A 16659-nucleotide genomic window follows, 5' to 3' on the forward strand; every position below is an offset into this window, starting at 1 on the left:
TTTATTTAATTACTTCTCTCAGTTTGTTTATTTAATTAATCCTCTCTAGTTTGTTTATTTAATTAATTCTCTCTAGTTTGTTTATTTAATTAATCCTCTCTAGTTTGTTTATTTAATTAATTCTCTCAGTTTTTTTATTTAATTAATCCTCTCAGTTTGTTTATTTAATTAATTCTCTCAGTTTGTTTATTTAATTAATCCTCTCAGTTTGTTTATTTAATTAATTCTCTCAGTTTGTTTATTTAATTAATCCTCTCAGTTTGTTTATTTAATTAATTCTCTCAGTTTATTTATTTAATTAATCCTCTCAGTTTGTTTATTTAATTAATTCTCTCAGTTTGTTTATTTAATTAATTCTCACCAGTTATAAAATGATTTTCAGAGTCTTCCATTTTGGAGGCCTTGTCGGTGCTAAAGCTCGGTTCACCAGTTGTTGCTTTAGTGTGAATATTTGTAAAATCTCCAGTGGAATGAACTTGGTCTAGGATATGTGGATGTTTCTGTCTGCTTTTATTTGCTGGAGGTTCTGAGCGCTCGCAATAACAACTGTCGTAAGCTATACATATACACGTTCCAACAGCTAGTTGAATACCTCTACCTTTTTCGTAAGCAATAGCTTCCCCTTGGACGTTTTCTTGTTCTAATGAAATACGAAACAGTAGGACACAAATCTGATATATCTTTCTCTTGAAATAAACAACATCTAATTTATTTTAAGTAATTATGTGAAATAATAGTTTTATCACGGTCCATTACATGGAGCAACATATTTTTTTCTGTAGTTACAAGCTGAAAAATCGTGTTTGACATCTAAAAGATATTTTAAAATGAACAAAAAATACAAGAAAAAATTCTTACGAATGCAGTCTTGAGGACAGAGTGTTTTGTCAAATTCTTCTAGCTCATCACATTCTCCATTAGGACAAGTTTCAAGATTTGTAGTGCAGGTGGCGTATTCCACACTCATAAAACTTGTACTGGTAATCCCTCGCCTCCATAAACAGCGCCCTCTCTGTACTCCTGCACCGCAAGAACTTGTACAATGATCTTCATCCTCAAAGGATGCGCAGAGCTGGTCTATGAAAATTTATATATGCATTCAAAAACTATGCTAACAACTGCAATTAGGATCGTATAAGTTGTTTTTTTTCATCCATCCAATGCAAATACCTCAAGTTTAAGAAATAAATAAAGTTGATGTGGAAGAAGAAGCTGAAGATATATCTAAACATACTAATTTTGGAGGTTACCCATATACACGTTGTTTCTTACAAATTTACACATTTATATTGGGACACAAAAGGTAAGGTTGGTAAAATGTTTTCTAATAAGAAAAAAAACCCGTGTTATAAATACTGATGTAAAAAAAGAAAAAATACGTTATGAGGCGCATGGAAGTAAAAAAATGACCTTTTAAAAATAACAAACAAACAAACACATTTTTATGAACATTTATTTAAATGACTCATTATTCACAGCGTTTAAAATTCACGATGACCAACATATTACCGTTTGGTTTATATGTTCGTCAGATATTTAGCACCAGTCTTTCAAATTTTACATTTGTCAGCATAATAGTAGCACTATTTTCTTAAATAGAATAGAAGAAAATAATTGGTTTACTTTGTAATACTATGCACAGATAAATGCCCAATTGATTTTAAGTTTTTAATCTATCAAGAACTCTGTGTTATAGTGAATCTAATAAGTTTGCTGTATGTACACTTCACATATATGGCAACACTTATTGTTGCACACTTCACATATATGGCAACGCTTATTGTTGCAAACCAAATAGCTTCTGCACGCTTAGAGCAAGGATGCTGTAATATGCGGGTATACAATGGTTTTATACCACATTAGTTGCAGATAATTTGATTGTTTCATGGTTTATTCTTTATATAGAACATGGGTCAAGGGAAGTACTCTCCTCTTGGTATTTATGGGATTGTCTGAGTCACCATATGTTTCCTTTACAAAAAGTCATTGCACTTTGAACTATGTTGTGATAAAAACAATTGGTCAGCTCTAGAAGCGAACCATGGGATTTCCTTACGGTATAATCCACATCTTGCTGGCATGACCCTCAGTCATGTTGATGGTGCATGCGCCTGTGGGGAACGAACAAAATTTAAATGCATTATTAGGCTTTCAATTGTTTGATAGGATTTAACCAGACTTAAGATATAGATAGACGGTCTACTTATATTCAGATTTAGAGAGATTAGGTTTTTTAGAGGTTAGATTTTGTGTTACAGAAATTAAGTAGAGATTATATCGAGATTTCATTGAGATTCAGACTTACAGATTGTGTTTTGCTAAAGTTTTGATTTTAGCACAAATAACGCACTCTTTTCAGTTGACATATACATCACAAAGCACTTGTCTAAATATCATCAACATTTGACAATGTTTGTGGATAACAAAGATTGTAACTGTCTACAGTGCTGCTGTGTAAAATGATAAATGACGAATCCTCTTGTTTACTACTCTGAGAGACTTCAGGACAAGCTGAGAATACCACAACGTCTAACCACAAAAGAAGTGAATTATAAAAGGTGCAATACGCATTTTTAAATCGTGATATACCTGTAAATGAGGCCATTTTAATATTATAACCTACGTTCAAGACGTGTGAACTCTATCCATCAAAGAGGCAATTCCATCCGAAAATCTATAACCATATTACGACTAGGATAACTTAACCAAAGAGATACTCTTTTTTTTTGTAAGTATTACCTCTAACATATTTGAATACGTATGGCATCTCTTACGTGTTAGCTTTCTAATATTTTTTACTTATTGTCGCAAGTATTTATTAATATTGTTTCATTATCCCAGAAGGTACACTATTGAATTCGTTTGAAGGATTATCGACGTAAACTTACCACACTCTTTATTGTTAGAAGGATCATCTGAAAGAAACAAGAAATAATAATAATTGTCACAAAACAAAAAGTTACAACATTTTATCAAAACACTGTTTGGTGAAATGAAATTCTAATTACTCGTAATAAAAAGACAGTTGTTACTTAAACTGTAAATGTGAAAGGCTTACACAAATTTAAATTAACTTTTCTCTTACATAAATAATGAAGCATATATATTTCATCACAAACGCACTGTCTTTCACAGCACTGACCAAGAACTAAGGTATCGTCATGAATATTCCCCATGTTTTTCATTTTTTCTACTGATTTGAAGGCCTGAAAGCCTTGTAAAAATAGCCATTATAGACATATATATATGTTTAGTTATAAAAAAAACAACGTAAAACGATGAAATATAAAGCGTAAAACAATTAACTCTAAAAACCGTAAAACGATGAAATATAAAGCGTAAAACAATTAACTCTAAAAACCGTAAAACGATGAACTATAAAAACTTGGCTTGGCATGGTTAGGTGATTAGGGCGCTTGACTCGTAATCTGCGGATCTCTGGTTCGAATTCCCGTCCCACAAAAGATGTTCGCCCTTTCAGTCGTGGGGGCGTTATAATGTTACGATCAATCTCACTATTCGTTGGTAAAAGAGTAGCCCAAGAGTTGGTGGTGGGTGATGATGACTAGCTGCCTTCCCTCATTGGTAAAATAGTAGCCCAAGAGTTGACGGTGGGTGATGATGACTAGCTGCCTTCCCTCATTGGTAAAAGAGTAGCCCAAGAGTTGACGGTGGGTGGTGATGACTAGCTGCCTCCCCTCTAGTGTTTAACTTATAAATTAGGGACAGCTAGCGCAGATAGCCCTCGTGTAGCTTTGCACGAGCTTCCCAACAAACAAACTATAAAAACGTAAAATAATGAACTATAAAATAGGTAAAACGATTCTAAGTTTTTGGATATTGATTATTGAGCACGAGTCTATTATGAACTTGGAAGACAAAAAATGGCAAAACAGGATTAGAATATTAAATTATCGTGAACAGCCTCTATTTAGACTAGAACATAACACAATACTGTTCATATCTGCTACAATACAAAATACAAGTTTTTGTGAGATCAAATTACATGTCAAGAAAATATAAAATGTTATTGTCATAAGAATTATATATATATATATGCATTCGTAGGATTGTTTATTACAATTACAAACCATTTCCATGGATTTCAAGGAATGTGTTGCATGATTACTGTTTATCTACACACCACTTACTTGTAAAATATTTTACACATTGAGAAGGAAACTTCAGACATCTGAATATGTTTATATAAATGTCAATTACTCGTAAAATTTTGTAGATTTTAAGGAGGAATACTTAGGCATCCTTAGTAAATATAATTTATGTTTACTATTTATTTACATAGCATTTCTAAAAGCTTATTCATTTTATCATGAGACTATTTTTAAAGAGTGTGAATATTACAGTTACGAAGACTTTAGAACGAACTTAAGTTGCTTAGTAACATTGTAACTAGCATTGTATTGAAGTACTTAGTAGCTGAAGCACAACATACTGAAGAGCAGCGACGCGTTGTCAACTTGGACGAGAACACAACGTTTCGACATCAGAGTACTTAAATAGTTAACACACGCCTGCGAATTTAAAGTTCATAAAAGTTGTTTTGGTTTTACTAACAGATTTTCCATAATTCAGCCACGCAGATTTCGAAAATAATATTATTAATTTTGTATTACGTAAGAATTTTGTACAAATCGAGAAGAAGAAAAACTCTTACTTAGATGAAATTATTATATATTTTACCACAATGAACATTTTTTTATTAACAAAAATGCAAACAAACTGAAGAAAAGGGGAAAACATTGATTTTTGAGTATCAAGGTACTTAAACATAGCGAAACGTTATCAAGTTGGAAGAGCACACAAAAACATTGTGAAAATTTAATAAACTTAAACGTACCAAACTAAGACATATGAATTCACACCGAGATAATCATCTATGATGAGCAGTCAGACAGATAGAGTTCGTAGAAACACATAAAAATTTTTTCCGGGTTCTCATACATTGAAAAATATTATATATATACTATTTTGGTTCGTTTTGGATAGTCACCCAAACTTACATAAGTGCCACGTGCGTTAGCCGTCCTTAATGTTGAACACATAGATTATATGGAAGGCAACCGGTCAGCATCGTCCACCGCCAATGCATATGTGACTCTAATCAAATAGTGCAATTTAAGTTCACGACCCCAAATTGCGGGGCGAGATTTTTCAAAGAAGTAAAATCACTTTTGGATGTGTTTAGGTTCTGGAAATATAAATCTGAAATATTATTTAAATAAATTACTTGCATTTTCAACCCTTAAAACAAAAATGCCATGTTCCAAGCAAAAAACAAAAACAAAAAACTTTATATACATATATTGTAATATAAAAAAACATTGAAACAAAAACAAGCAAATTCAAATACTGACATAACTGTAGAAACTAAATCTTACACAATAGAAAGCTGTACTATCTATCTATAAATAGCTGTTTTTACATACTGTTGTGGTGAGCTCTAAATGCTCCCGTCACATGAAAATAACGACTCGCTGACCAGCTGGTGTATATTTACATACAAGTACAATGGGTCTTCCAGCTGAATTCAGCTGCTGGCAGAGTCCGTAAACATGTTTGGTACCAGTAAATACTTGTTGTTTAAGACCCATAAAGTAGGTAAATTAATATGTAGAATTATACACGGAATTTTCTCTACGTTAAAATACTTTTATTGCGAGCTTTCGGCCCTCTTACCGGAGCCTTTGTCGGGCAACAGTGTAACAGAAAAGTCCGTTTATAATTATACAGTGAATATTTGTTTGTTTGGGATATTCGAGTAAAGCTACACAAAGGGCTATCTGCGCTAGTCGTCCCTAATTTTGAGTTGCTAGACTAGAGGGAAGGCAGCTAGTGAACAGCATTCACCGTCAACTTTTGGGCTACTCTAAGAAATTGCATTTTAATACAGGTGACGAATACGTGCCACTACTAGTAGTAGTAATATTCTAATGAAATAGTGGGATTTGCTGAACAACCTTATAACGCATCCGCAGCACAGAAGTGTTGAGCGCGATTTTTTTTTTCAGTAACGGTAGTGGAACCACGGACCTTCGGATCCACAGCTGGCATGCTAGCCACCAGGTTACACCCCCCCCCCACCCCCAGCAAATACAGTGGAGTCACTTAAGATATGTTTGATCTTCTAAGCACCGACTTTCTTGGAAGAACTTTATACAACGTTCTACCTATTAGGTAAAATTCCTGCTCAGTTGATCTTAAAGGTAAAACACATAGAACATTTAAAAACATTATTTGTATATACGCTATAAAAAATTATTAACTAGCACAACGTTGTTGAAAATAATATTCGAGAAATAGTTGTACTAGTTTTAACAAACACTCAGTATGTGACGTCCGCTGAAATGATTTTTCTTTCTATTTGTTACGTCTTTGAGAAGGTTAGTAACAACGGATGAATAACCCCATGAAAATATTACTTAAATCAATGGCTTAAAATGATGTTTGCCAATTTGTTTTAGATTTCGGTGCTTGCTTGTTTCACGAAAAGCCAACTCCAGATCCAATGACGTAGATTAGAACTGAATCTATGCATCACATCATAGATAACAAACTATTTGAAGCAGATTAATTAAATCATAACAATATAACATGCCTACAATAGTGTAATTTCGAACTCAAGAGCTTGTACGTTGAGTGAAGTAGATGTATAAAACAGCACTGTTAACTTTAAACAAATAACAAGTGTTTGCCCATTATGAAATGATAAGCTCGGATACAGTCTCAAACCGAATTCTACAAGACTTGGGTGACAGGTATTCTTGACTAAACTAATGTAAAATAACATTGATATTTTTTATAGCTTTCTATCTGTGTATCAGGATATTTTAAGGTATATTGTTTTATTTTTATTTTTTTATTTGGTTAACAATAAAGTACTTGATCGTAAGCAAGATACTATATTTTTATTTAGATATACACATGAGTGCTTGTTCTATAAAAATACATTACTTTCATATTTCACAGCTGTTAAGTATGCCAATTTTCAAATGGGTAGGTGAGTCTCTTTACAGAAGCTTGATACAAGAATAACAAAGACACAAATATGGTATGAACGAGGAAATCAACTCCGAAAACAAATTGCAAACGAAAAGAACAATGCCATGAACGTGATATGAACAAGCAGAATAATATCAACAACTGGGTCTGAAGAAGAAGATTACAACAACGGGGCGGAACAAACACTATAACACCAAAAAAAGGCGAGAGCAAAAAGAACAACATCAATAGTGACGTGTAACTAAGAAAAGAAACACCAAAAGCAACAAGTGAACATGTAAAATACCAACAATGAGGCATGAACAACAACAACCAGGTGGGAAACAAAAGAAACTATACTAAAATCCAGATGGGAAGAAAAAAGAACATAACAATAGAATGTGAGCAATAAAAACGACATCTAAACAATACCAACACAAAGGCCAAAGCAAAAAAGAACTACATAAGCAACAAAGTGTGAACAAAAATGTAACACCAACAATGAAGCATAAATAAAAAGAAACAAATCAACCACAAGTCGTGATGAGAAACGTCAGCAGTGAGACTTGAACAGGAAGGACACACTATGTTGTGAAATAAGACTACACAAATATAAAGCTTTGATAAGTAACATCATTAAAAATGCTAAAATAGAACGATTTACCCTAATGAGACAACTTGAGTGATATTCTTATTTAACTAATTATTACATACTAGCTGGTGTACCCATCCCCTGGACAGAAGTTATGCAAATTTATGATAATTAAAGGTTATCTTAGGACAAAAAAAGTTCAAAACCGACCCCCCCCCAAAAAAAAACGTAACTCACAAAATGTGAAACCGCAACTTTGCATGTATATCCGCATGGACCAAACAAACCTTCCTGTCAAATTTGGTGAAGATTCATCAAGAGGGGCGAAGTAGTGGTAAAAAACGCAAAAACGCCCATAGAAACCGTAAAACGCAAAACTGAAAATTTGTTTGTATTTCCCTATGGATCCAATGAACCTCTATACTAATTTTGGTGAAGATCCATCCACACCCTGGGAAGTAGTTACATGGACATACAACAGACAGTCTAATATTTAGATAGAAGATAAATATCAACAATACCCTTAAACAAAATTTCTAATAATATTCCCACCACGATGCGCCTCTACAACTGAAAGATAGATTTTAGTTAATAATAAAATTTGTAAACCACCAATTTGTTTACCTTCTGTAGTTAAGTTGACAACAACAGTCACATAACCTTTTTTCTCAACATCGTTTATCCACGACAGATTTATTTTAATGTATTGTTCAGGAATGTCCTTGAGCTCTCTATCATCTTTCACATAGATTATTCCAGTTTGAGGTGTGATGCCGAAAATACTCTGATCTCCAGGAGATAGGGAGAAAAACCAGCGACTAAACAGTGGTACTTTAATAGGCTGGATAACCTGTCAAAAAATGGTCATCATAGATTAAAAGAAATTAACTAATTTACATTTTGAGAAATAATAAAATACTTCGAGTATATTCACTATCTAACGAAACAGCTTAATAAAATAATGTAAGATATAAAACCAAGTTATGGCGTTAAGTTAATATGTAACAGCACATACAACTTTAGTATTCAAGTTATATTCAAATTACTTTTTCTTATTTAATTGTAAAATATATATTGTTTTATGTTTATTATTATTAGTAGTAACAATGGAAAAAAGAAGAATTATTAATTATAGTATTGATGAAAATAAAGATATGTTTATGAGGTCTTACACGAGCATGTCGAGCTGCTTGTCGAGAGACCATCGTGCTGTATTCACCATTCAGAGGCAACACTGGCTGTTGTAATTGGTTGCGAAGACTTTTATGAATAATAACGTTATATATTACCTAAAGTAATGGACAAAAAAAAATTAAAAATTACACAGATTGCTTTGTTACGAGTTACTTTGTTAATTTAATAATATTAAAGGTTTGTGTCAGAATATTATATGATTAATCATCGAGATAATTTGACGTTAAACTGCTTTGGAGGCAATATCTTTATACAGTATTAATATTAGAAGGACAATGATATGACAACATAATAGGGTAGATGGCAGTTTCCATAGCAACACTCTAAGAGCGTTATTAATTAGGGTGTATATCAAAAGTACCTCCTTCGATCTTAATAACAATATCCTTCTGAATAACAATTTTCCATAAATATGTAATTACTGATAAAGCGTGAGCTGGTCCTGTAATATATCTCCATATTTCAGAGCTGGCGAGCAGATGCCGAATCAGTGCGATACTACAAAATATTCCCCACATTTTGAGCTGTGACAGTCAATCCCTTGGCATGGAGGGTGCTACTGACTGGCTGCCTTCCCTCTGGGCAGTAGTTCAAAATTATAGACGACGACAGATAGTCTTATTAGCTAGCCATAAATATAAAATACAAAAATTGTTTAAAGTTTTATCAGCATTTTATTGATATTGTTTTCCTTTTTTGTTTAAACTGTGCTAATTAAATCATTATTTTGTCCAAACGTGAAGTTCCAATTAGTTTAACTAAAAATAATGATCTGTTTTTTGTTCATAATTAAGCACAAAGCTACACAATGTGCTATCTGTGCTCTACCCACCACGGGTATCGAAACCCGGTTTCTATCGTTATAAGTCCGCAGACATACCGCTGTGCCACTGGGGTCAAAAATAATGAGGAAATGCATAACACTTACGAATCGAGTTAAAACAAAGGTAAACAATAAACTATTGCTTTGTGAACATTGGAAAAAGATGAAACAAGGACGCAGACTGCCAAATGCATAAAGCTATATTCTACAAAAAAGTAAACAAAGTTTTACGTGTAGTCTAATAATGTAAAATACCTAGACTGGCGAAACATGCTACCTTACTGGATATGATAACACTTTATAGCAACATTGATAATAATATTTATCACATCATTCTTTATTGACGGACTAGTGAAGGATATCAATAGCATTTCAATTAGTACTTTATATGTTTTACAGCCGCTAGGACGATGAGTATTGAGGGGAAAGCTTCGACAGCAGGGGCATACAATACTAGACATAAACGACCTTATAACACCAAAATGAAAGTTTCGATCTGTGTTTTAGTGAATGCTCCTGAAAAAGCTATAAAGCGAAACGTTGAGGGTCTAATTACATAAAAACAACATTTTGGTGTTATAAGGTCGTTTATTTCTAATATTAATATGTCTTCTCTACACCACTATGCAGTACAGAAATTAAATAAGCAGTGGCATACAACCGAGATAGTCTAGTTGAAATACTATTAAACACAGTTCTTACTGAAATCTGTAAAAGATATAATAAAGAATGAAGTTATAAAAATATTTTCAGTTTTATTGCACTGTTATTACAAATATATTAATTATTCGATAAAGTTTTCAACTTTTTTTATATTCTTCTTTCAAAAGTTGCACATTTCTTTGTACATTAAACAACAACTTGGACTCCTGCTGTAAGGCCTAATGGTCAATTACCACAATTACAGCATTCAACATTAACAATCAGTATCCAAAATAAAAAACAAAAAAAATTTGTAAACTTGAGAGAAAAAATTTCCAATAAGAGCAGACAAAGTATATTGTATGGATAAAATATTTCGTGAAATGAGTATTATCTTTTCTGGAAACTAAATACTTAGGCACATTGTGTTTGTTTGTTTGTAATTAAGCACAAAACTACACAATGGGCTATCTGTGCTCTGCCCAACACGGGTATCGAAACCAGGATTCTAGCGTTGTAAGTCCACAGATATACCGCTGTGCCACTGGTGGGGGGGGGCGGCACGTTGTGATTAAATAAAATAGTCTTTTTCTTTTTGCTCTGATCCTTTTGCCTTAAAATCACACACCCTGAAAGCATATATCTGTGTGAGTTTGACGATCTTATGAAGCTTGTTTAACTTTACTTTGTTTAATAGTTAGAGTGGTTCTATTGACTATATTGTATATGTACATATGTATCTCGGGGATTGCTTTATTTTCGAGTCAATAAGAAATTCTTCGTTAATGCAAAGCTTGATACACAAATGTATAAATTGTGTGCTACGAATGAAACTGACTGAAGAACATAAACTTGTAAACAAGCAGACGCGTGTTTACTTTAGTTAGGTTTCGTTATATCCAGAGACATGCGCATTTGATAGACAAACAAAACATAGTTTCTTTGACACAACAACAAGATAATGCTTTCAAATGAAGCATAGATACATTACTGAAATGCTTACAGGAGGCATACATTATATACATATACGTAAATGAGACACATCTCTGTTAATACAACTATATAATACGTATATTTTGTTAATACACTAAAGTGAGGAATATATTTTATTGAGACATTCACAAGATACTTATTTTCTACTGATGCGTTAACAAGAAAAATGTATATTCTTTTGACTCGCTAACATTAATGTTAATGCAACCATATGAGAAAATACAGCTGCTTCAATTATTTTAAACACAAAAGATATACAATATTTGGACTTGTTTCAGGCATAAATTTTAATATCCTACGCCAACATTATCCTCTCATAACAATCCCATCAAGTTCAACCTTTTTATTTGAACGAACACTGAAACTTAGCAGGATTTAAGTACTTTACTCTTGTGGCTAAAGCCAGATAATAAGATGTAAGGTTGGGTTACTTATTTACTACAACACTTATGTTATTCAGAAACAGCGACTGAAAGGATGGTGAAACTTGTCAGTGTAGATTGAGAGTGTTGGAAGAGTTAATTACGTTCAACAAATGACACAGACCCTGGAATTTTACATACGAATAGCAAATCAAGTATTAAAATATTGCTCTTCTCAGTCAGTCTCAATCTGGCAAGTTACACATGGGTTATATTTAACATTTTAAGACATCCACACCTCAGATAAAGACACGATGATAAGACTGGACACAAATCGTTCCAACTTTACAACTCAAATAATCGACTTTCTTAATTTGACTGGGTCAAGGCACTTACAGGAACTTGACCATCTGAAACTTAATTAGGAATAAACTTGTACCAAGAAGTACGGATAATGCACATAAAAAATATTAATCAGGTCAAACCTCCTACACGAAGTCTTGCCAATAACCCTAAAAGGTCAGCTTCAAGATTACTATGGTCCAACATACCAATAAGACAGTTAAAAATTACACGAAAATACCTAGAAAATGTGGCATTGCTAAAACACTCGTTTAAAACAGTTATTAATGGACGACTACAAACAGTCAAGATCTAGAGATATGCATGAATTTTCACAATTTAGAGAAACATTACAGATATGATATAAATATCACTTAGATTAGAAAAATCATCGAAAGATTTATGTTCCTGCTGATAATAATACACAGCAAATATAAAATATTTTGTTATCTTTTAAGGTCGTGTTAAATGTCCATAATATCCAAGGCCATATGAAATATGCCTTTATTCTGTCATATTTTTATTAAAACCAGATGATGTGGATCAAAAATGTGATAATGTTAGGAAGATATAAAAAATCGGTATCCATATTCTCTATCACTCAAAATAATATTCTTTTTTTTATCATTTTAGAGTCTGCTTTTGAAACTGAAAAAAAATGCACTCAGTATGTTTACTCTATTATTTCTGAAGACATATAATCACCGAAAAAGATGCAATGCTATGGCTTATTTTCTTATTTGTTTGTTTGATATTTACGTAACATTATACCCTACCCTAATTTTCAACTAACAGATTAGAGAAAAAGATTCAACAGCACACACCGCCAACTCTTGGGCAACTTCAATCGAAAAATAGATTTAAACGCCACTCTTATAATGCACTCCACGACCCCAAAGTACAATTTTAAGTAACAGGATGCGAACCATGGACTCTTGGATTCAAAGCCTTGCACGCTAACCAGCTACAAATTGTTTTTCCGTTAGCACAATATACGAAACGACATTCTTTATAGTATACGTAGCAGAGTTGATTATACAATTAGAAACATTGTGGCGAAACTAAACCGATTGTTTTTGTTCACAGGGAATGAAATATCCTAAAGTTATTCTTACTTTTGTGATAGGAAAGATTTAGCTATATGAAATTACACAGAATAGAAGTCCAACCTTATTTTCTTCCCTGGTTTGAAGGCTTCTGTCTTCTAAGACAACAGAGAAGTTGTATTCACTGCCCGGGAACTGTATCGGTTTTACAGCTGTCACAACTAAGAGAATGTTATAGATTTCTATGTCAGGAATACGCTAGAAGAATGTTTTCTATCAAAATCATGAAACAGTGGTAAAGAGCTACAGATATATTGTAGAATATATGTACTTGCTGACATTAGGAAACGACAACAATACTTTATATTATTAAATAAATGGTTCGGTAAACTTTCTACACATTTTCTTTTTTCTATTGTCGTTGTTTTTATCTTACATTTCACAAGCTTCCGACAGGTGAATTGTTCAATTTTATTACTAAAAAAATACGACCTTATAACATCAAATTATTATTTTTCTTTAATTGGACACTAAACGTTTCGCTTTACACCTTCTTAAGGAACGTTTCACTAAAACACAAGCCGTAACTGACAGTACAAAGGTTCAAAATTTTAACTAAACTCGAAACGAGACTATTAAATATTGAATCGTTTAATTGTTGTTTTACTAACACAGCATTCCACGGCACAGGTTGCTAGGCAACACCATTAATACTAAGACGTTCTCTAGTGTTCAACAACGGTTACACAGAAACTGTCAAAATAATTCTTAGAAATTAAATCTTAAATTACTAAATAACAAAAAGGGTGCTTTTTTTTAAAATGATTAAAAATTCAGATCAGTAGATTGTCTTGTATGAATAATTTATTTCAAATACTATAGTATAAAACACATTAAACGATTCTCTTTCACATTGACTCCTTCATGAACATTAAATACTTAATATAGATTTATTTTCCTACATTTAGAAGTCTCAGTTATTTATTTTTCTTCAGGGATTTGCTACATCCCAAATCCAATTTTATGGTTGCACTGATGAGTGAATATTGTAACTTAATTAAAACACATGCTAACATAAAATGACTTCGTTAAAACTGTAAAAATGAAGCTCGAGACACACGACTGTAAATAACGCAAATAGAGAACGAATAGTGTATATGTAATTAGATCATATGTACTAAATAGTTGTGATGTCAGCTATAGTTCCAATAATATGAATGCTGAGAAAAAGACTCGAAACATAAGCGATGGCTCTTCACGTTGATATAAACTCACAAAATATGATGGGCGTATAGGTTTATTTGTTTGCCCATGTATAACTAATTCTACGCAATTATTTATTGAATTAATTTGCTAAGCGCTATATATTGGCATAAATTGAATGAATATTAATGCTAGACTCATATAATTCACCATTTCGATTTGGCGAGAATAATATTATTGACAGACAGAGTCAACACTGAGTTTCTTTTCATGCATTGCTTTATGTTATATGTTAAGATTGAGACAAAACAGTGACTAATTTTTACCCAGGAATCACATTATTCAGCAAGGACGGCTAATTTTTCAAGTTTTAAACAAATCCTGAGTTCAAACTGTGTTTCGTTTACACTAAGGTATTTAAAATATTGTTAAAATAATTTATTTTGTCTATTTGCTTTTTGCATAGACTAATGTTTTGTGTTTCTTTTATCAAGGAATAACAACAACTGATGCCTGGCTCAAATTGAATAGAATATTCAGGTAAAGGCAACTTATTTACAGTTTTTCTGTTTACAACAAATTCTACACAGCTAGAGCAATATTAGCAGCAACTTTTGTTTGATTTGTTTTGTTTGTAATTAAGCACAAAGCTACACAATGGGCTATCTGTGCTCTACCCACCACGGGTATCGAAACCAGGGTTCTAGCGTTGTAAGTCTGCAGACATACCGCTGTGCCACTGGGGAGGGGAAGGGTACATTAGCAGTGTACAAGCTAATGATGTTAACTAGAGAAATTTTAATGGGGTCATTTTCAAGAAAAAAATAGAAATAAAAGGATCCTGACTGAACTTTACAAGCCAGTTTGGAAAGTCAAATATTCCGTCTTTAATATACAATGAAATAGAGAGTTGGCTGTAGGAATTGTGGAAGCTGAGTTATTTATGGCATCTATCTGTTATGTAGCGTCTCAAGTTCGAGTCCAATCTGGTCTCCAGTTTTACATATATATAGAAAATGTCTGAAGATAAAACTGTTTAATAATTTACCAAAGTGATTTTAAAGAAGTCAGATTACAGTATCAGTTCAATAAGAGGCGGCTATCACATGCTTACTGATTTACCAATATGAGAGTCAAGAAAAAAGAATTTTTGGATAGCTTACAGTCAGTTTATTAAGAGACAATAATTTTCCTTTAGTGGCTTTTGGTAAGACAAAACTGAAGATGACAGTTAGCTTATTAAGAGGGGGGCTTTCTGATGTCTAGTAGTTATTGCCGATGCAAAGCCAAAGATGACAAACTCAGTACTTGTATGCCTATAGGATGGGGAAGCTGAATTATAGATTCATTCCTTAGTTCTATGACGAAAAAGGACTAATCCAATAATACCTTACTACATGTTTTGAGCGTAAATCTACAATGTAAATATATATTTCTTTAACTATCACCTTAATCATAAAAATTTTAGATCAAAGTAAAATAGATTATCTTTCAATCTAATTTTATCTTTTATGTTCTGGAAACTACTTTCGTTATCCTGAAGGTTTCGAATTATTTATTTTCATATGTTTCTCATGTTTTTCTGTCACGACAACTGTTAAAGTTAAATTATCAGATTGGAAAATACAGTTTCATTGAAGATAGTGAGGCTTAGACTTTAAAACAATACTCCAATAACCTTGACAAAACAATCAGTACATACAATAAACCCCGAAAGGCAATAACATTTTTATAAGATTGTTCAGGCATGCTTTCTTTAAATAATAAATAATTAGTTTCTGTTTAACACGGAATGAAATTTCTCATGTTGTTTCACTGTTCGGTGGGTATACCAACCAGGTTACTTCACTGTTCGGTGCGTATACCAACCATGTGTTTTAGTGTTCGGTGCGTATACCAACCATGTGTTTTAGTGTTCGGTGGGTATACCAACCATGTTGTTTCACTGTTCGGTGGGTATACCAAACATGTTCTTTCACTGTTTGGTGGGTATACCAACCATGTTGTTGTACTGTTCTGTGGATATAACAACCATGTTGTTTTAGTGTTCAGTGGGTATATCAACCATGTTGTTTCACTGTTCGGTGGGTATACCAACCAGGTTACTTCACTGTTCGGTGCGTATACCAACCATGTTACTTCACTGTTCGGTGCGTATACCAACCATGTGTTTTAGTGTTCGGTGGGTATACCAACCATGTTACTTCACTGTTCGGTGCGTATACCAACCATGTGTTTTAGTGTTCGGTGGGTATACCAACCATGTTGTTTCACTGTTCGGTGGGTATACCAAACATGTTCTTTCACTGTTTGGTGGGTATACCAACCATGTTGTTGTACTGTTCGGTGGATATAACAACCATGTTGTTTTAGTGTTTGGTGGGTATACCAACCATGTTGTTGTACTGTTCGGTGGATATAACAACCATGTTGTTTTAGTGTTTGGTGGGTATACCAACCATG

The 16659-nt window shown here is 32.9% G+C and overlaps 1 protein-coding gene across 1 annotated transcript in view; it reads right to left on the reverse strand.

Moving 5' to 3' along the window:
- Window positions 1-16659, reverse strand: part of LOC106457965 (proto-oncogene tyrosine-protein kinase receptor Ret-like) — an 87978-nt gene that overhangs the window by 30925 nt on the left and 40394 nt on the right. Inside the window, exons 9-14 of the mRNA XM_022384065.1 lie at window positions 13117-13214; window positions 8764-8880; window positions 8216-8441; window positions 2889-2915; window positions 859-1077; window positions 362-640 (exon numbers count right to left, since the gene is read on the reverse strand). Of these exons, the coding sequence (XP_022239773.1) occupies window positions 362-640; window positions 859-1077; window positions 2889-2915; window positions 8216-8441; window positions 8764-8880; window positions 13117-13214 (966 nt within the window). The remainder of the gene's footprint in view (window positions 1-361; window positions 641-858; window positions 1078-2888; window positions 2916-8215; window positions 8442-8763; window positions 8881-13116; window positions 13215-16659) is intronic.

Source organism: Limulus polyphemus, unplaced genomic scaffold (assembly GCF_000517525.1).
Source record: "Limulus polyphemus unplaced genomic scaffold, Limulus_polyphemus-2.1.2 Scaffold398, whole genome shotgun sequence".
NCBI lineage: Eukaryota > Metazoa > Arthropoda > Merostomata > Xiphosura > Limulidae > Limulus > Limulus polyphemus.